Source organism: Schistocerca nitens, chromosome 12 (assembly GCF_023898315.1).
Source record: "Schistocerca nitens isolate TAMUIC-IGC-003100 chromosome 12, iqSchNite1.1, whole genome shotgun sequence".
NCBI lineage: Eukaryota > Metazoa > Arthropoda > Insecta > Orthoptera > Acrididae > Schistocerca > Schistocerca nitens.
The window spans coordinates 31,521,541-31,547,437 of record NC_064625.1 but is presented as its reverse complement, the minus strand read 5'-3'; the positions used below and the strand labels follow the sequence as shown (position 1 = coordinate 31,547,437).

The following is a 25,897-nucleotide window of genomic DNA, read 5'->3' as shown; positions in this document are numbered from 1 at the left end:
AAATAGTTCCACATTAATTTCGCAACGTTCGCTTTCAGTTTGTTTGAATCAAACGAGATATGTAGCCCATCGAGATTTCTGCAGTTTAATCCAACATCATCTTATGCAAAAAAATGGTGAGAATCATCAAAAAAGAAAAGAAAGTCTGATAAACCTGATTCTCAAGAAAATAATACCAGCATGTTCAAAACAACTGTTACGGAAACATTAGAGAAATATCAGCCTGCTAGTCAACAGTCGAAATGGCAGGATATTAGTTAATCACGACCATCATTTTATGGAATAAGCGACGGACTATTTTCCTCAGATCAGTTGTGGATAGTAATACTTTGGCTGAACAAATTAAGCAGTTTTGTATCTCAAAGTGAAAATCAAATTCTGTTGACCCATCATAAAAAATAGATATATTTTGGTTATTTCAAATCTCCTCAGCCCAACTTTTTTTTTGAGAGGGGGCAGTAGGGTAGAACGAGGGAGTTGAAACAGCACACTCAGATTCTGAAGCTGTCTCTTCCCTATACATTTACGAAATTATAATCCTCTTACACAACAGACTACAACAACATGAGACGATTGTTTTTTGAGCTCACTCACGGCATATTGATAAAAAAATTGAGTTTCTCATACAACAGTTGAAATTATACAGTCATAATCTGCATGTACATGAATCCATGTATGTGAATGACAATATACAAATCAACATGAACATCATACTCCACATGGAATGAGGCCTGCTAAAAGAAAAGCGATTGGTCACAGCGCTGGCGATTTACTAGTAGTTAATACAAGAATTCATACAGGATGAATTAGTCATTTGAACAGGCTGTAATTTAGATTCATTAAGTTACTGTTTACAATATCAGTATTAGCTAGTGTTATTAGCAGTTCATAAGCTATGTTTTAATACTTATGAAGTATTATCACAAATTTTCGATGTGTTTTGTGTCCCTTCGCTTCTTTCACTCCTCTTTCCTTTTCCACTCTTTCTTCTTCCCTCTTTCCTCTACTCCTTTTTTTCTCCAATCCCCACACTTCTCTACAACCCTCTTCTCTTTTCTAGAATCCTCATCTCTTATCCGCAATCCTCTTGTTTTTTCTTCAATCCTCTTTTTTCGAGTCCCATTTTCTCCAGTTCTCTTCTCCATTCTTATCCCACGTTTTGCCCAATTCTCTTTGCTTTTCACCTCTTCTTTTTTTTATTCTCTCAAATCCACTTCTCTTTTTTAAAATCCTCTTATTTCTTCTCAAATCGTCCTCTCTTTTCTCCACCTCTTTCTTCCACCTCTTTTCTTTAATCTTATTTTACCTTCTTCAACTAAAATTTCACAATGTGTGTTTCAGCTGCAGCGTGCATACCAGCAACAGCCAGCTGACTCACAAACCGTTGAAGTCAAGTAATGCTGTCTGCTGTTCCTCAGTCTCTGCTCTGCTCTGCTGTGCTCCCCTATTGGTGTCAATAATGTAATAACAAATAAGTTAGGCCTGTCTTTGTTGTGCACCTTACATTCTTCCCTTACTCATACAAACATGTATAAAGTAGCATCCTGTGAAGCTGTTGTAAAACGCTATATCATAGTTTCTGGTGCATGTGAAACCAACATTCCAGGCAAAATATTTTGTCATGAAATGAATTAACAGACATGGAGATGTTTTGTTACTGCTGCCTGGAGCTTCTGACTAAAGCAAAACCACATGTAACTGTCTCTTACTAAAATTCAAGTTACAGACATATAGTTGCAGCTGATTCTGATCCAGTCAAATAGTGGAGGCAGCCGATAGTGGTTTCACATTCACTAGGCTCAATATTGAAATCCGCAATTAACATCTTTCATGTAAAATTCGCTGTAGTTATCAATTAAGTGGTGATTTAATTTATGTACAGAAATTAACAAGTGTAAAGTTAAACCCCTTAGCATTACGAGATACCACTAATATTTCCTTCTGCTGCTTCATACAGGTGCGCTTAGGTACTATGTACAGTCCTTTCACTTTACCCAGTAAAGTATGTGTAGAATGTATGAAGTGTTCCTTGTAATTCGATTAACCTTTGTCAAAAACAAGTGCAATAAAAAGACGAGTTTATAAATCCATGTGTGTGAATTATTCTTCCAATTCCAGGTAAAAATATGTCAACTGATAGAACCCAAGTTGTACAGAACAATAAGATCCCTTAATGATATGCTCAAAGAACTGAATGGTAGGTGTGTTGTGAAGGAACCTTGACAATGAAAACAGATAATCTGCTATTGAATGTCCAAGGAGAAATAGTAAAATATCTGTATCCAGTCAAATATTGGGATATCTGGCACAAATAACCACTGTTAATGTACCTCACACAAAAACAGTTCTTCACTGTTTAACTAGACTCTTCTTTCTGTGAACAATGCACATGTTAAGAAACATTATGTGAATACAAGTTTTAACTACATTGTAGCACACCAACAACAAATGAAAGCATATTTCTCTTAGCATGAGTGCAGCATTCTTACAATTTATGTTAAGAGTCTCAAATTGAGGTCCAGGGTCCACCACAATGTCGTTCGAAAAGTAATGTTTGAGTCACATATTCATCTCATATAAAAAACAACACGAATTCATTATCTGTTTTTTTCCATTCGTCACACAGATTTCCTACAAACGATTTCAGACAAATGTTCAATTAATATGATCTACTTATTCTTTATACAAAATTTCAGTTATCTGGAATGTTTAAGACAAAGAGATAAGTAGGGCTGATTACGTGTTATAAGCAATAATGTGCTCAAGTTAAAATCTTCTGGATTATTAGGACGTGTCTTATTTCTCCTAAAATGATCCCCGTTTCGACCCCTCTGCTGGGATCTTCTTCAGGATCTTCTGGTATCCACTACTGCTAGAACACTGTGTTCTAGCAGTAGTGGACACCAGAAGGTCCTAAGGAATATATTCAGCGTTTTATCTACTCATTCCTCTCTACAAGTTCTAGAAAGTTGTAATGGGAATTTGCGCACACCTTGTATAGATATGTGCTGTGTGATTGACTGGTAGACTGACTTACCAACTCCTAGGACAAACGCTAAGTATAGAAACTTAAAGTTGGGGGGGGGGGGGGGGAGGCGGAAGTATTGATCTTATATTGTAGGCGATGCTTAAGGAGTAATTTTTCGAAATTCCACCACTAGGAGACTGAGAGAGGGGATGATGAATTTTTTGAACATATGTCACTATTAAGAAAAATTTGAAGCTAGACCTACGAAAACTGGTACTTGATTTCTCAGTTAGAAATTAAAAAATACATGGTTCAGCAATTTTGGAAATTCAACCACTAAGGTAGTAAAGTAATGGGTAAAAGTTAATTTGAAAATAATTCATTATTAAAGAACAACTAGATTTCTTAGTTACAAATTTAAAAAAATGTTTCAATGTTTTTGGGAATTCAACCCCCTAAAGGAATGAAATATGGGATGAAAAGTTTTACGAAATTATTATGAAAGCATTTTCAGAGCTAAATCTATGAAAATCTGTATATGGTTTCTTTGTTAGAAATATAAAAATTGTTTCGCAGTTCCTGAGAAATATGGCGGGATAGAGGATGAAAATTTTTCTATCCAAATCTATGAATATTGGAATTTCACTACCCAGTTAAATATAAAGAAATACGTGTTAGAAGGTGAAAGTTTCTATGGAAACATTATCACAAGAAAGCAAAAGGCATGATCAACGAAAACCTTGGACTCCAGCTACCAGAATAACTTTTTGGTCAGAAGTACAATCGGGAAAGACCATGCTTCAATGGCCTTAAGTACCATGAAAAGCTTAGAAGCTGTTTCGATGTGGGAACAACATAAATATTCGATTAAAGACAAACAAAAAAATATCTATGCGGATCATATAATCTATACGAGCAAACCAGTGGGTGCTAAGTTAATACCACTATACATAAGGATATAGCCATTTATAAATGTAATGATGTACCGTTTTCCGTCGTTAGACGTGCGAGTAACAGACCCATAACGTCACTGTGTAGTACCTCCAGTGGACACAATTCGCTCTTATCCTCTTGTAATTGTGTAGAAGTCTTGTCTGCTTGCCCTCCAGGAATGTAGTGGATGACTTCGGTGGCCTCGTGTCTTGGCTTATTTCGGAAGCAATTTTACGTCGGTATAATTCAGGCGCCCTAGCCTTTGGTTCGAGATTTGCAGTGTATCAGTCAGAAGCGCAATGCCAAAGTTTCTGAGAAATTTCAGAGCGTACATTTTCGCCTCCTCTTTTTTCATTCGTAACAACATCCTTACCTATTTCAACAGTTGTTCTTCCGTTTTCAAACGCAATTTTGAAACCATTTATCTCTGGTCTGTGCCCTGACTATAAGTTACGAGCTAGTTCAGGAACAAATGAAATATTAGGTTGGTGCATAAATTCATAGCCCTTTTCCATAAGTTTAATAAACAAAACAGATACTCACAGTAGAGACTTTTGTCATCAATAACATATTCCCCTTCACTATTTACAACAGTCTTCCAACCCTGGGCTAACGTTTCCATTCCGCGACTATAGAAACCACATGGTTTTGAGACGAAGGACTCGTCGAGTCATGTTCGAAGTGCATTTCCATCCGGAAAGGAAGTTCCTCGAAGATTGTTCGATAGACAGCGGAGATGGTGAAAATCTGAGGGCGCAAGATTGGGCGAATAAGGTGGGCACAGAATGACTTCCTGACCCAATTCCTGGACAGTGTACAGGGTGATTCAAAAAGAATACCACAACTTTAAAAATGTGTATTTAATGAAAGAAACATAATATAACCTTCTGTTATACATCATTACAAAGAGTATTTAAAAAGGTTTTTTTCACTCAAAAACAAGTTCAGAGATGTTCAATATGGCCCCCTCCAGACACACGAGCAATATCAACCCGATACTCCAACTCGTTCCACACTCTCTGTAGCATTTCAGGCGTAACAGTTTGGATAGCTGCTGTTATTTCTCGTTTCAAATCATCAATGGTGGCTGGGAGAGGTGGCAGAAACACCATATCCTTAACATACCCCCATAAGAAAAAATCGCAGGGGGTAAGATCAGGGCTTCTTGGAGGCCAGTGATGAAGTGCTCTGTCACGGGCTGCCTGGCGGCCATCCATCGCCTCGGGTAGTTGACAGTGCTTGAACCAATTTCAGACGATAAGGTTTCATAACTAACCTTTTTCGTAGGACTCTCCATACAGTTGATTGTGGAATTTGCAGCTCTCTGCTAGCTCTGCGAGTCGATTTTTCTGGGCTGCGAACAAATGCTTGCTGGATGCGTGCTACATTTTCATCACTCATTGTCGGCCGTCCAGAACTTTTCCCTTTGCACAAACACCCATTCTCTGTAAACTGTTTATACCAACGTTTAATACACCACCTATCAGGAGGTTTAACACCATACTTCGTTCGAAATGCACGCTGAACAACTGTCGTCGATTCACTTCTGCCGTAGTCAATAACACAAAAAGCTTTCTGTTGAGCGGTCGCCATCTTAGCATCAACTGACGCTGACGCCTAGTCAACAGCGCCTCAAGTGAACAAATGTACAACTAAATGAAACTTTATATCTCCCTTAATTCGCCGACAGATAGTGCTTAGCTCTTCCTTTTGTCGTTGCAGAGTTTTAAATTCCTAAAGTTGTGGTATTGTTTTTGAATCACCCTGTATTTTGTCAGTCCGGCAGAATACGGGCGTGAGTTGTGAGGTAGCATCACTTCACGCAGTCTTCCTGATCGTTGTTCTTGGATTTGCATCTGAAAGACGTGTTAGGTGTTGACAGTAAATGTCAGCAGTTTTAGTTACACCACGAGGAAGCAATTCCTAGTTCACCACACAGTCACTGTTCCACCAGATGCGTGATATTAACTTATGTGGTTGCGCCTAAGTTTTTGAACGGGGAGCTGCTGCTTTCTTCGGGCTCAACCTAATATTTTCCTTACATTAGAATAAAGACACCATTTCTCGTCACCAGTAACGTTACAAAGTAGGAATGGTTAGTGTTGTTCACAAACCAACTGATGACGAGCAAGCAGAAATGTATGTACAGCCACCGACTGATATTTGTGATTTTCGCTTAGAGCATGCGGTTCCCATACACCCGATTTTTGAACGTTCCCGATTACATGCAAATGTCGCACTGTAGTGGAATGATAACCATCTCATTTGCCAGTTCCCGAGTATACTAATCAGAATGATTGTGAGTTATGTACGCTACTGGCCATTAAAATTCCTACACCACGAAGATGACTTGCTACAGACACGAAATTTAACCGACAAGAAGAAGATGCTGTGATATGCAAATGATTAGCTATTCAGAGCATTCACACAAGGCTGGCACCGGTGGCGACACCTACAGCGTGCTGACATGAGGAAAGTTTCCAACCGATTTCTCATACACAAACAGCAGTTGACCGGCGTTGCCTGGTGAAACGTTGTTGTGATGCCTCGTGTAAGGAGGAGAAATGCGTACCATCAAGTTTCCGACTTTGATAAACGTCGGATTGTAGCCCATCGCGAATGCGGTTTATCGTATCGCGACATTGCCGCTCGCTTTGGTCGAGATCCAATGACTGTTAGCAGAATATGGAATCGGTGGGTTCAAGAGAGTGATACGGAACGCCGTGCTGGATCCCAACGGCCTCGTATCACTAGCAGTCGAGATGACAGGCATCTTATCTGCATGGCTGTAACGGATCGTGCAGCCACGTCTCGATTCCTGAGTCAATAGATGGGGACGTTGGCAAGACAAAAACCATCTGCATGAATAGTTCGGCAACGTTTGCAGCCGCATGGACTATAAGCTCCGAGACCATGGCTGCGGTTACCCTTGACGCTACATCACAGACAGGAGCGCCTGCGATGGTGTACTCGACGACGAACCTGGGTGCACGCATGGCAAAACGTCATTTTTTTCGGGTGAATCAAGGTTCTGTTTACAGCATCATGATGTTCGCATCCATGTTTGGTGACATCGCGGTGAACGCACATTGGAAGCGTGTATACGTCATCGCCAAACTGGCGTATCACCCGGCGTGATGGTATGGGGTACCATTGGTTACACGTCTCGGTCACCTCTTGCTCGCATTGACGGCACTTTGAACAGTGGACGTTACATTTCAGATGTATTACGACCCGTGGCTCTACCCTTCATTCGATCCCTGCGAAACCCTAAATTTCAGCAGGATAATGCACGACCACGTGTTGAAGGTCCTGTACGGGCCTTTCTGGATACAGAAAACGTTCGACTGCTGCCCTGTCCAGCACATTGTCCAGATCTCTCACCAACTGAATACGTCTGGTCAATGGTGGCCGAGCAACTGGTTCGTCACAATACGCCAGTTACTACTCTTGATGAACTGTGGTTTCGTGTTGAAGCTGCATGGGCAGCTGTACCTGTACACGCCATCCAAGCTCTGTTTGACTCAATGCCCAGGCGTATCAAGGCCGTTATTACGGACAGAGGTGGTTGTTCTGGGTACTGATTTCGCAGGATCTATGCACCCAAATTGCGTGAAAATGTAACCACATGTAAGTTCTAGTATAATATATTTGTCCAATGAATACCCGTTTATCATCTGCATTTCTTCTTGGTGTAGTTGTTTTAATGGCCAGCAGTGTATTTAAATAATCTCCATAAAACCCTGAAAATTTTCCTGAACGTGGAAAGTCATTAATATCAAAAATATCTTCCTTAAATCGAGAAAACCATTTTCTGGCCTTAAACTGTCCAATTGCATTATCCCCACACACGGCGCAAGTGTTTCTGGCTGCCTCCGTTACTGTCACCCCTCTACAGAATTAGAACAATACTTCGGAGATGTTCTGATTTCTCCATCGGGCACTCAGTTTTCTAGCGTCCACAGCTCCACTCACTATCTCCAAATGACAAAAAGATAATATTTAATTTCAGATAGCACCAATGAACCACAAAAAGGACAACTGAAAAATAAATCCATAGCAGCCGGAACACCAACATACTTCGGAAATGTTCTGATTTCTCCATTGGGCACTCAGTTTTCTAGCGTCCACAGCTCCACTCACTATCTCCAAATGACAAAAAGATAATATTTAATTTCAGATAGCACCAACGAACCGCAATAAGGACAACTGAAAAAGAAATCCATAGCAGCCAGAACACCAACATGAAAAACAATAACGCTAATACTTTTCATCGGAACTGGCACAGCCTCTATGTTGAGATAGCTGACAATATTTGTTTCACTAAACAGGACCGCCTTCAAAACAGTTCGGTTTTCGCAGTGTTAGCTGTCCTTCAAGCGTTTGCGCTCTATGAACGCCTTTCACGAAATTCAGAAAATGTTCGCTCGCACGAGAGTCCAAACATCGAGAAACCGATTCATTAAACGCACCAGTCGAGAACAATGTGAGTTCAAACTCTTAGAAACCTCTTGACAGTCTCGATTTACTGAATTTGCAGAGCCTTTTTTGTTTTATTACTTTAATTACAGCCAGCTCTTTTGTGTCCAAATTCGCCAGGGTTATGGCTCTAAATAACCGGACATCACCCATTGGTATTTTTTGTGATCTCTCAAAGGCCTTTGATTGTGTAAATCATGGAATTCTTTTAGATAAGCTAAATCATTATGGTTTGAGGGGGGGCAGTACACAAATGGTTTAATTCATACTTAACTGGAAGAATGCAGAAAGTTGAAATAAGTGGTTCATGTAATGTTAAAACAGCAGCTGATTCCTCAAACTGGGGGGCTATCAGGTACGGGGTCCCACAGGGTTCGGTCTTAGGTCCTTTACTGTTCTTGATATACATTAATGACTTACCATTCCACATTGATGAAGATGCAAAGTTAGTTCTTTTTGCTGATGATATAAGTATAGTAATAACGTCCAAAAACCAAGAACTAAGTGATGTAATTGTAAATGATGTTTTTCACAAAATAATTAAGTGGTTCTCAGCAAACGGACTCTCTTTAAATTTTGATAAAACACAGTATATACAGTTCCGTACAGTAAATGGCACAATTCCAGTAATAAATATAGACTTTGAACAGAAGTCTGTAGCTAAGGTAGAATTTTCAAAAATTTTAGGTGTGTCCACTGATGAGAGGTTAGACTGGAAGCAACACATTGATGGTCTGCTGAAACGTCTGAGTTCAGCTACGTATGCTATTAGGGTTATTGCAAATTTTAGTGATAATCTCAGTAAATTAGCTTACTATGCCTACTTTCATTCACTGCTTTCGTATGGCATCATGTTCTGGGTAATTCATCGTTGAGTAGAAGAGTATTCATTGTTCAAAAACGTGTAATCAGAATAATTGCTGGTGTCCACCCACGGTCATCCTGCAGACATCTATTTAAGGATCTAGGGATCCTCACAGTAACCCCACAGTATATATATATATTCACTTATGAAATTTGTTGTTAATAATCCAACCCAGTTCAAAAGTAATAGCAGTGTGCATAGCTATAACACCAGGAGAAAGGATGATCATCACTATGCAGGGTTAAATCTGACTTTGGCACAGAAAGGGGTAAATTATGCTGCCACAAAAGTCTTTTGTCACCTACCAAACAGCATCAAAAGCCTGACAGATAGCCAACCAACATTTAAAAATAAATTAAAAGAATTTCTAAATGACAACTCCTTCTACTCATTGGCTGAATTTTTAGATATAAATTAAGGGAGAGGAAAAAAACTAACTTAAACATTAGTGTCATGCAATATTTTGTGTAATGTAATATCTTGTACAGACATCTTTTATTAACCTGACACGTTCCACATCATTACAAAGTGTCGTATTCATGATCTAATCTAATCTAATCTAAAGCTAAACTGTTTTTCTCCACTTGAAGTACGCTTGTCCCCTTCGCCGGCATTCGCAAAATTGTTTTTCCATTGAGTTGTCCACAACTCAAACCGTTTTTGTACGTGTTAAACATTTTTTTCTGCCCCGAGTCTACTAAAGGTTTTTTTTCTTAGGATATGCCCATTTATTTCCGTGATTTATAGACCTATTTTTTACCAATCTTAACTTCATATCTTTCGTAAACAATGTCTCGGCTGCAGTTACAAAGTTATCATATTTTTGTGGCATAATTAACAAAAGATGACATGCAGCATCAGTATCTTCCACTTTCGCATCTGTCGGGTGAAGACCACATATCAAATTTTCAAATTCTAAGACGTGCTCGTTGGTTGTGCTTTTTCCTGGACTGAATTTTGATTGCAGTAACTATGTACGTAGAAATAATTGACTAGCAATACTTTTTATCAAGGTGTGGCACAAATTTTTCCACATTCAAAATACAGTTTTACGGTCTTTCTTGTATCCCAAGTGGCTCTTCGCAGTTCGTTCTGTTATTTTTGAACATCCCTTCATTTGTTCTGGTAATTCTTTTTTGAAGTGAGATCCAACACATCTAAATCGTCTGTTATACTTTGCACTCGAAATTTCCAGCATCCAAAACTGTGTTGACCGAAAAGATCAAATACATATTTAATTTCATATTTTTGTAACATCTTTGTGTCCCAAGCTGACGAACTATAAATACAAAATCTCTTAAATAACAGCTGGGCCCATAACGTGGTGAAGAGAACTGGCAGCAGAGCATGACTGCAAGCAAGAATTTTTTTTTTAATTAGTTTCTTCGATGAAGCAAGAACAATATGTTAGACACACCTAACAACAACAAAATATACAAACTCAATGTAAAGAACAAGTCAAAAACTCTGCATTACCAATGATGAATACATGGCCAACAAATAATAAAAAGTATTATATACAATTGTCACTCTTGCATCAATTCGGGTTGTAATTAAAAATTATAGTGTTACAAAACTTAAGATACATCAGTGGGTTTCACAAATCGCCAGGCAAAGATTACAACAACAACAGTGTTCAATGACAGTTTTCTGTGATGTACAATTTACAAAATTAGTGTTGCTGACTATGTTTCCATAGTTGGATATAAGTTATATTTTAATCACAAAGAGGAAAAAATTTCTATCATACTGGCAAAGCACATGAATATCCAAGATGTTACAACAGTTATTAACGAAACACAAAATGAAATATACTTTTGAATATAAGTAATCATACGATTTTACTTAACAGAGACAGAATTTTCTAATAAAAACCATATATTTTTCAGTTCTAATTAAGTTTCATATTCCACTGCAACATTTGTTGCAGAATAACAAAGTATTAATAATAAAAACACGAAATTATAGCATATATCATACTGGATCAGTTGCTTCACTATCGAGAAGTAAATTAAATGAGTTTCAGGATAGTATGGTACATGTGTGAGCTCATGCTGGTAGTCCACCAATGGTCACTCCCATTGTTGGCATAGTTGACTAGTTATTGATTCGTGATTGTGCAAATTATTTCAAGTTTCCAATCAATTTCATACACAATACTAAATCAAATGATTTATAGCGTTAGTTTGAATTTATCACATCTTATTCAGTCCCTTCATTTTACCATAGTACTTCATTAATACATCCAAACAACACAAAGTGTGGCTGACAATTAATCCTGCCAAAAATGGCTTTTTCGCAGAAGAGGTTACATTAAAATTACACCAGTTGTTTTAATAAGGAATCAAGTCCCTTTGTTGACTAATGATACTACAACATTAATTTAACTTTGTCTTTGGTACATGTGATAATAAAAATTGCTGACAAAGGATACAGTGAATGGATACAGTTAATGTACAACAATTTGTAAATACCATAAATATGAAGACAGAAAATACAGAGTTCAGTACAGACTACAGTTGCTAACTCGATGAACACAGTTAACATACCAAGCTGTTAAATATAATATACATTGAAACACTGACTACAGCGAATAAATACCTTTCTGTATACAAACAATGCACAACATGCATTCTTAAAATAGTGAATACAGCTATTATCTACGATTCTCTTAATAGACAGTTAATACAGTTGTTCTGTCACAAACTGGTATCAGCAATACCCAGGTCATGAAGCTCTCTCATACAGTCAAATGGGTTGTAGTCAAAAAAGCATTTGTAAAGTATCTCTTTAAGAATCTTTTATGGCCTGGTTCAAGCAATATGTTGAAGATCCTTAAAGTATTCACTTTGTGCGAGTTACCAGTTAGTCTGTATCTTTGTATGCCATGAGCTGCCTTCGTTCTTGTGTTTGATCACGAATTTCTTGCTGGACAACATGTATCATGATGCTACTATTCACAAATAGTACACAGTAGTACATGTACAAGTTTACAATGGTCAATAGATTAAGCCCAGTCAAGAATGGACAATGGTGCTCCCTAGGACCAGTTCTACATATTATGTGTAACATTCCTCTATGTTTTCTAAATTTTAATGATGTGAGAGGTATGTCCCCAAATGATAAGACCATAAATAATCTGTGACTGGAAGAGTCCAAAATACATTACTTTAAGGTAGTCAGCATGAAATTTCCAAAGGAGATGGGAGACTTAATAAATCTCTTTATACATGCGACTTACATATTCTTCCCAGTTAAGTTTGGAATTTATGTGCATCCCCAGCGGTTTTAAAGATTTATTTTCTGTGGACTTCGGCAAGCCCAAAAAGCTGATACAGAGTAATTTACTTGATGAGACCCAATAGAGAGTGGATCTAAGTGATGGCATTAGCATAGTATGTGACAGTACGATTTATCTAATGATGTGGGTCACTGATAGTGATGATGAAGAAGAAGAGTCCAAGAACAGGGCCCTGTGGAGCACCAGTACTAATTTCTGCAATAAGGGAGTGTTTGGTTTTAACTGAGACAAACTGTCTTCTGTTGTTAATATACGAATCTATTAAATTTCATCCCAGATTACACACACCTTAGTAAAATCTAGCATTGTCGCAAGATGGCGGATGCGTAAAACACAAGAGTGTTATGTCAGCTGCATAAGTATTTGTGTAATGTGTAAAATAAATGTAGACCATGAAAGTTTGCCATTATTGTGACCTTAACTGTGCTGGGCGTTGTAATAATACGGAAGTAGCGAGAAAAAGGCGCACGAGAAGAATGAAAACACATAGCTGCTTGTAGTAGTGTGGTGTTAAGTGGCCCTCACACACACAGTACTTATTGCGCTGTAGTATTATGTCAATGTATTGCTCAAAACTGCGAGAGCAAGAACGGCGTAATGTTATTGTGCAATATTCATGCCCATGACACAGCAGTTAAAACCTTACCTTTGTAGCAAACCTTACCTTTGTAGAAAACATGTTGGTGCTCCATGCAAACTGAGTTGATACCTGGCGTGGTGGCTGATGTGAGCAGCTTCAAATAGGAAATGTCTCTATGGTCGTTTCCACATCAGCCACTGCACTGAGTGTCGACTTAGTTCGCACAGACAGTAGAACTCATGTGTACTGTGACTGCAATCGCTATGTGCTGAAAACAGGATATGGTGATGCGCAAACAAGTGGCTTGGAATAAGTTCTACACACGGCCATACTAACATACTAACAGCACTTGCAGCAGACCCAGATGACTGTCGAAATCTTTTAATGATGAATGAGGAATCTTTCAACGAAGGTGAACTTCGTTACATCTTATGAACAAAAGGAAGGTACTCTTCACATACTCATCGGATTTTACTTACTAAAAGGCTTGAAGTATTGTATGAACCTGAAAACAGTGAGATACATTGTTATAAGGATTGGTAAGTAGTATGGTTGTGTATTTCTGCAAAAATAATTCGACATTCTGAAATGAACAAATAAGCAGCTGCAGTGTTATTTCACTGCACTTTTGGCGAATATATCTACAGCTAATTACTCCAGTAAGTACTAAATAATATGTAATCAAACTACTTCCTGAATGCAGTGGAAAAGGTGACTGCTTTCTTCTGTCTTTGTTGATGTATTCATTTGGCGCCGCTGTATCAGTTGTTTGCAAGTCCGCAAATCACGAAGTCTAGGCACGAACTGCCACGTATTTCACAAGACCACTGTTACACATGGCGAGAGTCTATATTTTTAAAACTCTGCAGCCTGAGATGTGATCGTAAAGTAACTGGAATTTTTGTTTTTCTTAAATTATCTTTAGTTTTTCGTCAACATCAACTTTGTCCTCTTCAAAGTAATTCCCCTCGGATATAACACACCTGTGCCAGCGTTTTTTCCAATCTTGGAAGCACTTCTGGAACTCACTCTTCTTTATAGTGTTAAGGTCCTTCAGCGATTCTGTTTTTTATCTCATCGATGGTGGCAAAACAATGTCCTTTCACGGTTCTCTTCAGCCTCGGGAATAGAAACAAGTCGCATAATGCCTTGTCAGGCGAATATGCTGGCTGAAGCAACACAACTGTTCTATTTTCTTCACCAAAAAATCTCGAACGTGCATTAAGATGCGAGCGGGCCGATTATCGTGATGTAATTTCCACGAGTAGTTTTGCCACAATAATGATCGTTTTCTTCGGATTGCTTCACACAAACGGCGCAGAAGTTTCGTCTTGTGTTCCTTATTGACCGTACGACCACAAGGCTGGATCTCATGATGCACTATCCAATTCTAACCGAAGAAAACAGTGAGAATAACCTTCACACGTGATCGAACTTGTCGAATTTTTTTCGGTCTTAACTCTTCAGGCAGTTTCCATTGTGACGATTGGACCTCGGTTTCGACGTCACACCCGTATACCCATGTTTCGTCACCTGTTATAACCTTCTTTAGATCTTCTGGATCGTTGTCGACTTCATTCAACAATTCCTTAGCGATTTCTACGCGACGTCGTCTTTGGTCAAAATCAACAATTTAGGAAGAAACTTCGCTGCTACACATTTCGTGCCCAAAACATCTGAAAAAAATTTGCTTCATATGAGTCAAAGGATATGCCGACATCATCATCTACCTCTCTGATGGTGACTCGGCGTTTTTCCAAAACATTTTCTTCGCTTCTTCCACATTGTCGTCAGTAATTGTTGTGTTAGGATGTTCGGGGCGCTCTTCATCTTCAACAGCTTCTCGACCCTCTTTCAAATTTTGTACCACTCCTAAACTCTTTGTCTTACTCACAGTAGATTCGCCAAAATCACAGTAAACATGTCTAATGAGTTGCTGCACTTTATTACATTATTCAAGCAAAATTTAATGGAAATTCTTTGATCCACCTTTTCCGAAAGTAAAAATTCGCCGAACACTCGAAGAGACCTATAACCTTTTCCACTGTCAACAATAACCTAAATATTCAAAACGGCCGAAAATGCAAACATACATAGGAACATGTGTACTAACAAGTTTAAAGAATCTGAAAATCGGATGTACAAAGCCCGCGAAATTAAAAAATTACCGTATTGTGTAAACCAGCATCACCACTCTCCGATAATCATTATTACTACGCAGTACTCAGTATTGGCCAATAAATGCTTACGATGTGAGGGCCGGATTACACAGTGAGTATAAAATACGTGAAATAATACGTCACGCTATTGCGAAAAAATGGCAGGAATAGGTAGAACTTACATAGAAATCAGAAGGAAAATTCGCTTTTCGCTTGTACAAACGACTTCCAGAGTTAAAACCTGGAAGTACAATTCATGTGTGCAACTGGAGTATAATAAGTGAAAACATGAAGAATATCTGTGAAAAAGTATACGTATTGAAACCTAATGGAAGATCTTAGACTTGCATGAAGTGAACTAAAGAATACCGATGGAAACAATAATAAGTGTATTAATAAAAAGACGTGACATACAGTATGTATGCAACACGCAGAGAGACTCATGAACGGCAGCAAGCGAGCAGTTGTTAACAGCAATTTCGTAGCATCTGGTAACCAATACCATGCAACCGAAAACGCTCTGACACTGCAAGGTGTGATAGGCAAAAACAGTCGGCAGGTACCACAATTGAGCCTGTACAAGAAAACAGAAACTTGGGCGGACAGTCAGTGTTGTGCAGACCTAAAGTATGTATTTCATCAGACAGTCATGGCGCCAGTTGTGCAGCTAGCAAGAGGCTCATAATGTAAATTAGTACAAACTCCAGGTATGGTTGCCATCCGTCCCGATATACCGGGACCGTCAGCGTTAACGACCTTCTTGTTCGGACATCCCAGCATGACCCAATTTTGTCCCAGTTTTGAGAAATAGCGTTACGAGCTTGGCTCTGGAACTGAAATAACGCCATCTGTTAGCGCATCATGCAAACGTAGCCTCAGTTAGTTTCATTTAAATCAAAAAATTGTGTTGACAAGGTCGCCTCACAGATGGCGTTGCATGTTGCATATCCTGTGCCGACCTTCTACATCTAGCGCCATCATATGAGAAAATACATCTCTCCAACAATACGGAACTGGAACTATTTAAGCAACACCACGCGGAAGAGACGTTGCCAAGGCTTTTGACTCAGTCTGGTACACTGGAATCTTGCACAAAATGTACACTCGGGGCTTCCCGGGGAAGATAGTAAAACTTATATAGAGCTCTCTAACCAGTAGGACACTCTCCGTTAAGATCGATAGATCACAGTCAAGCAGGAGAAGAAAACGCGCCGGAGTGCCGCAAGGGTCCATACTGGGTCCTATCCAATACAATCTATGTATATACTGCTGACATCCCCATCACGTCCAAACAGCGCAATACGCAGATGACACCGCATTCTTCTCCTGCTCTGCGAACAGGAACCTGGTCACGAGATGTCTACAAACAGCGTTAAACATCACAGACACATGGGCCAAGAAATGGTGTACCTCGCTGAACACCGAAAAGACACAGGCCTTAATGATTACAAAACGTCTCGGGAAACGCCGATCCCCAAGACGACCCATCCAACTGCTGCAACTGCAAGGGCAAAATCTCCCCTGGAGAAACACTGCGAGATACGTGGGGGTGACATTGGACAAGCGACTAACCTGGAAGTGCCACATCAAGGAACTCCGCAGGAAAGCCCTTGGCAGGATGCAGGTCCTCTACCCCCCCCCCCCCCCTTAATGAACACAGTTCACTCGACCCCAGCACTGGAGTAGCGGTATATGGAAGCCTTATTAGGCCGATACTGGAATACGCGTGCCCTGTATGGGGCTATGCAGCCAGATCGACAATAGATCGCCTCTAAAAAATCCAAAACAGAGCCCTCCGTCGGGCCCTACGCGTAACTCCACGCTTTCCCACAGCAGATCTATACTCTGCTGCGGACAGTGAAACCATCTAAACACGGTTCCGAAAACTGGCAGAGCAGTTCTGTGCGACAGCTGGAACCTCACATAATATGCTCATAAACACATTAGGTCAGTATGACAAAGCAAACGACAAATACAAGCGCCCTAAATCACTACTCTTCTGAGTATAGCAAAAGAAACTAACATCTATCAACGTATCAGAACAACAACAGAACAGCACATCCCAACACACACAGTCACAGCGTATGAAATGTCCCAAAGGTACAATAACCTTCACCACAACTACTTCCGATAAGAGGAAGAAAATTAGAGAGAAGAGAGAGAATCGTGCAGTTCCCAGCTGAAAGTGTTCTGCTTATACCTTGATGTAAATCGTCAGAATCTTCCGTCTCACTCAAAAACAACATGACTGTCCATTATTATAGATTATCTGTCTAGAGCTGACTGCAATGTCATTAAAAAGAATTACATTGCAGTCAGCTCAAGACAGATAACCTATAATAACGGATGTTAACAGCTGCTGCGGAAGATGGCCACACAAACAAACATGTTAAGATGACTGTCGTTAACGCCCGCTGTTGAAAAAATTCTGAACCTATAATTTCAGATTTTTTTCAGTAGTCCGATCAGTGAACTTTACTTCTTGTTTCTGCAGTCAAACTTGATTCTCAAAAAATATAAAAAGCCTGGAGAAGAACAAAGTCTCGATAATTAAAGAAGAAAGATATGAATCGACATTCAAAGATGTCTGAATGAAAGTAAGATTGTCAGTTTTATTGGCACGCACATCAAGATGAATTTGAACAAATTGCAGAATGAGAGCCATAACCAAGAAATAATTAATGTGATTGCGAAATTTGAGGAAACCCAAGTGCACCCCCTAGCACAAGGAAACTGTCCAGATGAGCGAGAGGAAGATTAGGTTAGTGTACTTTATTTACTTTGGTCGGGAAACTGATGCAAATATCGATCCTAACTATGTAATTAATCTCTCCATCCCTCCCTCTCACCATCCACCTATGGGGGGGACACATGCTCCTCCAAATGGCCAGCTGCTCCACCGACCACCTCGCGGTGCACGTACGCCGCTGTCTGCCCTTTGCTGCCACCATCTGGCCGCTACCTTACGGCGACGCAACTGAACAGTACCCTAACATTTGAGTACTTAGAGAAACAGGCTATTTATTTTCATAAATATTGAGCATTTGATTGTATTACGCTATCTGAAAACCCAGATTAGCATTATTATATGCCTGACCAAAAATGATATCAAAATTTCAAGCGAAAATTGTTTTCAGAAATATATGTATCTGAAAATCTTTTTAGAAATTAAGTGTGAATCGGGAGAATGGAATTCTGAACACTCCTGCGAAGAAAGGTGGATTTATTTTCTTAAAGAAGCATCAAATTCTGAGCGCAAGTACCAACTGCTAAAATTATGTATTTGTTTTCTATTTTCACACAAACGCCACTATGGAAAGACTATTTTCGCTGATGTCGGCCCAGTGGACCAATAAAAGAAATCGACTGCTGCCAGGGACTGTGGAATCAGTCTTACAGTGCAAGTTTAACTACAAGCGGACTTGCTTTATAAATACGTAAAAAAGAAATAAGATTTGCTGAAAAAGATGAAATATTCTGAAAAATATGGTGTACAAACTGCACTACTGGCCATTAAAATTGCTACACCACGAAGATGACGTACTACAGACGCGAAATTTAACCGACAGGAAGAAGATGCTGTGATATGCAAATGATTAACTTTTCAGAGCATTCACATAAGGTTGGCGCCGGTGGCGACACCTTGTAATGGTCGCCTAGTCGTAGATATTCCTAATTGCTATAATCGCACTATTTCAATCCAATTTATGGAGCTTGTTAGCACTTGATGTTAGGTTGGCACCATTAAAATGCATTGTGGTAATCGCTGCTGCTTGCTGGATCGCTGCTGTGTCTCGATGCTGATGCTGGCTCTAAATCTGGTTGTCTAGGGTTAAAAACATGAGGTCCCGTGTTTTTTATGTGCTTTTGATGATAAAGAACGAGCGAAACCAACAAATATGTAAACTCCAAATATTTATTACTCTGTTGTCCATCTTAATTCCACTGTCCACCAAAGACCATGACAACACAAAGTAGTACTTCCTTTACATGTCTTTGCATTTTTTATCCACCTCAAACAATAACACACGTCACTTTGTGACTACTCACGAAAAACGGACAATGATATATGCTCCTTGCGAAAAGCATATGATTAAACATATCATGTGTGTAAAATGCAAGATGTTACACCATTGTAGCTGTGCTAATGAAAATTCCAAGAGGTAAATCTGTGTGTATAATAAATTTGACAAAGATGGATTGAACCAAGTTTCCACATGCACCAAAAGTGACACCCACAACAAGGATAATGATGGCTAATATTACAGTGGCGTTATGTTTCACTGTTTCCTCATGGTCCTGTCAAAATTGCAGCGGCATGGTTTCCAATGTAGCGTCAGCTAAAATTATTCGTTCGGACATTGGTGTTGTCATTTAGACTATGGCATTAGCATTGAAGCAGGAATTCAGTAAGGAGAAGAAAGAGCATAAATGTTGAACTTGAATGTGAATTTCTTGCAGAAGTACCAGAGTGGCATCAAACAAACTCACAAAAGAAGGACCACTCATAAACAAAGACTCATTTGTGAACCACTTTCAAGTAAAAACAGCCAGCTTCGAGTTCTTGTACAGCTATGACTCGGCCTTTAATATAAAAAAAACCGATACTCACATTAAAGATGCAGTTCTGGCACAAACGAAACTAGAAGTGACACTTCAGTATTTGACATCTGGTGATTATTTCATATTTTCAATAATTATGCCGTGTTCCCAACAGCAAAATTTTAAAGTTCTTGTGTTATATGTACAACGCTATTTTCAGTGCTCCAAACACTGCTTTCACTCTTACACCTCACATCAGTTAAAAAGACCTAATATTAAAGTTATTCTATACCAGTTTTTTGAGTTATGCTTTGTGGAAATGCACTAAAAAACAGTACAATACAGTTGGTGATTTCCTTTATTATGAGTGACAATGAATCTGAAATTATCCTGCTGCCAGAAACCTCATTACTTCATTTCTCAAATACACAGGGCAAGTTTATAAGAGCATTGAAGTTTCATTACTATCATCTGAATATACAGCAAGTATTGCATTAATTTCCACCATTTGTAGAATAAAAAGAACTGCTGTGAAGCTAACACTCACCTTTCACTAATTCTTCAGTCTTATTTGTGTATTAAACACAAATCTTATCCATGCATCATACAATAGAAACGTCATATGCTTTGACCACATAAATTAACCATTACACGCTATAAGGCAATATCTTCAAGAAGCAGCAATCTTGGACTTAGAAAGTTAATATTATATTCTTGTTAAAATACATCCCATGTTTTCACGGTTCAGGCCACATACAATTTAGAACAAAAACACAATCAGTGTTGCTTGGTACTCACTATGCTCATAATAGCTGTGCATTTATCATATGGCATAAAATGATCGATGATTTGTATGGGCTAAGTGTGGTAATAGCATTATTTTTATCAAACTTTCACAAGTATCTCACGTGGTTTTTTAAAAACAATGTAGAATTTTTTTCTATAACAGAAGGTAACAATTTTTTTAAGTAGCCTATACTTTATTTTATTTACAAATATAGAATTGCTACCTATTTTTCAAAAATCAGTTTTTTGGGTGCCAGATGAGCCTGCAAAGGCACAGCTCTTTTAATATTTAACATATTACTGTATTCATTGAAGTTGTTGTTGTTGTTGTTGTGGTCTTCAGTCCTGAGACTGGTTTGATGCAGCTCTCCATGCTACTCTATCCTGTGCAAGCTTCTTCATCTCCCAGTACCTACTGCAACCTACATCCTTCTGAATCTGCTTAGTGTATTCATCTCTTGGTCTCCCCCTACGATTTTTACCCTCCACGCTGCCCTCAAATACTAAATTGGTGATCCCTTGATGCCTCAGAACATGTCCTACCAACCGATCCCTTCTTCTGGTCAAGTTGTGCCACAAACTCCTCTTCTCCCCAATTCTATTCAGTACCTCCTCATTAGTTATGTGATCTACCCATCTAATCTTCAGCATTCTTCTGTAGCACCACATTTCGAAAGCTTCTATTCTCTTCTTGTCCAAACTATTTACCATCCATGTTTCACTTCCATACATGGCTACACTCCATACAAATACTTTCAGAAATGACTTCCTGACACTTAAATCTATACTCGATGTTAACAAATTTCTCTTCTTCAGAAACGCTTTCCTTGCCATTGCCAGTCTACATTTTATATCCTCTCTACTTCGACCATCATCAGTTATTTTGCTCCCCACATAGCAAAACTCCTTTACTACTTTAAGTGTCTCATTTCCTAATCCAATACCCTCAACATCACCCGACTTAATTCGACTACATTCCATTATCCTCGTTTTGCTTTTGTTGATGTTCGTCTTATATCCTCCCTTCAAGGCACCATCCATTCCGTTCAACTGCTCTTCCAAGTCCTTTGCTGTCTCTGACAGAATTACAATGTCATCGGCGAACCTCAAAGTTTTTATTTCTTCTCCATGGATTTTAATACCTACTCCGAATTTTTCTTTTGTTTCCTTTACTGCTTGCTCAATATACAGATTGAATAACATCGGGGAGAGGCTACAACCCTGTCTTACACCCTTACCAACCACTGCTTCCCTTTCATGTCCCTCGACTCTTATAACTGCCATCTGGTTTCTGTACAAATTGTAAATAGCCTTTCGCTCCCTGTATTTTACCCCTGCGACCTTTAGAATTTGAAAGAGAGTATTCCAGTCAACATTGTCAAAAGCTTTCTCTAAGTCTACAAATGCTAGAAACGTAGGTTTGCCTTTCCTTAATCTTTCTTCTAAGATAAGTCGTAAGGTCAGTATTGCCTCACGTGTTCCAGTATTTCTACGGAATCCAAACTGATCTTTCCCGAGGTCGGCTTCTACTAGTTTTTCCATTCGTCTGTAAAGAATTTGTGTTAGTATTTTGCAGCTGTGGCTTATTAAACTGATTGTTCGGTAATTCTCACATCTGTCAACACCTGCTTTCTTTGGGATTGGAATTATTATATTCTTCTTGAAGTCTGAGGGTATTTCGCCTGTTTCATACATCTTGCTCACCAGATGGTAGAGTTTTGTCAGGACTGGCTCTCCCAAGGCCGTCATTGAAATAGGCATTGCAAATGCTTCATATTTTAGCTTTTGCAATATGAATGATCACAACCAGGGACGTTTTTCCACAAGCCGTCCACAATTTCAAGCAATACTTTTCTAGCATTCGTTTCTAAATTTCCACAATCAATGACACTTCTCATAGAGTTTAATAAATTATGTGATTATTGCTAACAACAAGCTTATAGATATTTTTGGTACTACAAAGCAGACACACATGAGAACCAAAGTACTGTGATGGTGCTTGGAAATTCAAGCACAAGTCGAATGACACTAATCAGCAGCGGGGGAACGAAAGTCTGTCAGAAAATTAAAACAACTATACATTTTAGTGCCATGGGTAAAAGTGGCCTCGCTCATGTGACACCACAGAAATCTGCATGTCCACGTGCAACTTCGGTGACACCACTCAACTGGCACAGCTTTAGCTGCCTGTCGAAACCCACATTAAAACTGGATTTCCACATGCAACAAAATTAGTGCCACAGCAAAGTAACATTCCAGCTGATATGGCAGTGGCATTGTGCTGCTCTTTCTATGTACTCCTATCAGAATTGTCATGGCACTGTTTTCAGTATGGCGTCAGCTGACATTATTTGCATGTTGTCATCCAGATACGAATTCAATAACAAAAAGAGAACGCACACTGATGGACTGAGAAGTGGAATTTATGCACAAATAATATAATGACATCAAACAAGGCAATAGATGTAACACTCGTAAGTGAAGACCTGTATATGACAAATTTTTACATAACAAAAGCTAATTTTGGGTACATGTAGATCTGTGATTCGATCACTATTAAAAAATCCGATACTCACATTAAAGCTGTTGACCTTGGTCAAGTAAAACTGAATATTTCATATTCGACAATTACAACTTTCCAACATTTAGGCCTACATCATATTCTCAAGTCTACAATTTCATAGTTTTTGTGTGGTGTGTTGGATGCTATTTACAATGCCCTAAATACTTATTTAAAGGCTAACATTTTCACTTTTGCACCCCACATCAGTTAAATACAGTAAAATATTAAACTTATTCTATACGGAATTTTGGAGCTATGCTTCATACAAGTGCCTAAAAAACACTGTATTGTAGTTGATGTCCTTTATTATGGGCTGGACTTAATCTGAAATAACACTGCCACCAAAAATCTTGTTTCTTCCTTTGTCAAATAAACTGGGCAGGCGTTTAAAGAGCATTGAAGTTTCCAGTACTAGAATGTGACTGTCTGAATACATTGCCATTACTACATTAATTTTCACCATTTTTAGACTAAAGTAAGCTGCTGTGAAACCACAAATAAGTCAACTTTCATTAATTAAACAATATTTGGTTACTCACACTCAAAATTTATCCAGGCATCATATAACAGAAGTATCATACATTTTATCTTCATAAATTAACCTTCCTGTGCTCACAACCCCAATGGTAAAATTTTTATACATCGAAGTTACACACACTACCACTGCAGCATAATAAACCATACTCTAAGCAATGTGCTTTGGAGAGAACCTTATTGCAATGTAGCATGAAACTACACATTTTCGTGAAACCTATCAAATACGACTTCAAAGATCTTCATCCCTTCTGGTGGTGAGAGAAGGAAAGTGGCATTACAAAGTTAAATCGAATCTAAAAGTGACGTTACTCGAGAATTCGGGTGTTTCTACACGCTACTTCGATTATGTCACTCAAGTGGTGGCCAACTGGCCTCATTTATGTTGCCTGTGGAAACTCAGATTAGTAACAAAGATTGTACAAATGAGGTCATCACTTTGTTACTAAATTATATCACAGGACTGAAATGTAAAAATGAGACGCTGTTACAACAGAAATCGAACTTAACTTGCAAAATAGATGCTGTATATAAGACAGATCAGTGCAGTGCCCACAGCATTTTGCAAAAGTACTACTGGTACTGCAGAAGATAGACTATGTAAGAAATGTACCGAAATTACTTGTTTCTGATGCAACGAAAGTTTCTTTTTCAATCTGGTAAAGTGAAGTGAGGGGAACTAAAAACTGGCAATGGATTGGAAATGTAGCGAGTGTCATTCCAGATTATCACCAACTCGAATCTCTAGCGGTAACGAAGAAGCAAATCAGTGCCCAAGATCGCCTGTTTACATTCAGCAATAGGGACAACAACAGACGTGCAAGAAACGTTTTCCCCACCAACTCCCAGGACAGTGAAGCTAGGAACGCCCATTCATCGCAGCAGAAGTGTGATTTAGCGAAAAAGATGTGCAAACAAGCAGAACACGTAGGTCTCGCTCTTTCACCTGTGTAATCTATAAATTCAGCCCAAAATTCAATCTTCTTTTATTTCTGTGGGCAAAGATTTTCAGTGTTCTCACTGCAGGAGCTGTAATAGATTGTAATGACTATTATCAATAACACAAAGTGGTTGTCGAGTGACAACTGGTGTATCATAGGGCCACTCAAGTTCAGAAATTAAAAATCTTCTTTACATACACAACGTCACTAACCATTAAATCAATGGAATTCTGTTAGCATCCTAATTTGCTGTAGTCAGGGTCATACATTCTGCCTTAGTTGCAGATCAGGCTACTTTCAGCTGTTTCTTACTCTGCCAGGATGTCACTGCTCCTTGAGATTTAAACAGATATCCAGTTGTCGACTTTCTTAAGCATCTTCTAACAGACATCTAAAGATCCTTTTGACTTCTTGCAGTGCTGTATGCCTGGATTATTACCAAAAAAAAAAAGCCGGCCGGAGTGGCCGAGCGGTTCTAGGCGCTACAGTCTGGAGCTGCGCGACCGCTACGGTCGCAGGTTCGAATCCTGCCTCGGGCTTGGATGTGTGTGATGTCCTTAGGTTAGTTAGGTTTAAGTAATTCTAAGTTCTAGGGGACTGATGACCTCAGAAGTTAAGTCTCATAGTGCTCAGAGCCATTTATTACAAAAACGGCTGACAATTTAGTTTCTATCATGTAAGCTACATCTTGCCTTGTTCCTAACTGAGTATAACTTAAACTTCCTGTTTCTTCACAATACAGCATGTTCTACATAGCTTCTTGCTCTTGTTTTGTTTTTGGACTAATACAGTGAGTCAGCACTTGCTTTTGTCCAATGGAATTGCTATCAGTGCACATTCTTTGAATGTGTTAAGAATTTGCACCATGTACACCTCGTTTACACATTGTAAGCCAATATCCCAGAAATCCGCTTCTGGCTGCCGTTTGTCCAATTCCGCTATCGATTTTCACTCCCAAGCAAACGCTACCGATTTTGAAACGTGCTTTGATTGTCAAGTTACGTCCTGTTTTCAGAATATTTGGTTAATATGGACTTATTGTGCAGAGAAGGAGAAGCAGAAATATTAAACTGAGCATGAAGCTGTCTAGCTGTAACATTTAAGTGAAGAGAAATAACGACTGTGTTGACTGAATCAACCACTGGATCAGCTGTTTTCCAGAAGCCATATTTAACTGTGCAAGAAAATCCTCTTCAAACGTTAACATGTAACACAACGACTAAAATTTGTTTCTGATATTTGATTT

The 25,897-nt window shown here is 38.9% G+C and overlaps 1 protein-coding gene across 1 annotated transcript in view; it reads left to right on the top strand.

The window, feature by feature from the left end:
* LOC126214882 (uncharacterized) overlaps window positions 1-2,086 on the top strand; it is a 466,243-nt gene extending 464,157 nt beyond the window's left edge. Inside the window, exon 5 of the mRNA XM_049941527.1 lies at window positions 1,342-2,086. Coding sequence (XP_049797484.1) covers window positions 1,342-1,398 — 57 coding nt within the window. The 3' untranslated portion in view covers window positions 1,399-2,086. The remainder of the gene's footprint in view (window positions 1-1,341) is intronic.
* The last annotated feature ends 23,811 nt before the right edge of the window (window positions 2,087-25,897 follow it).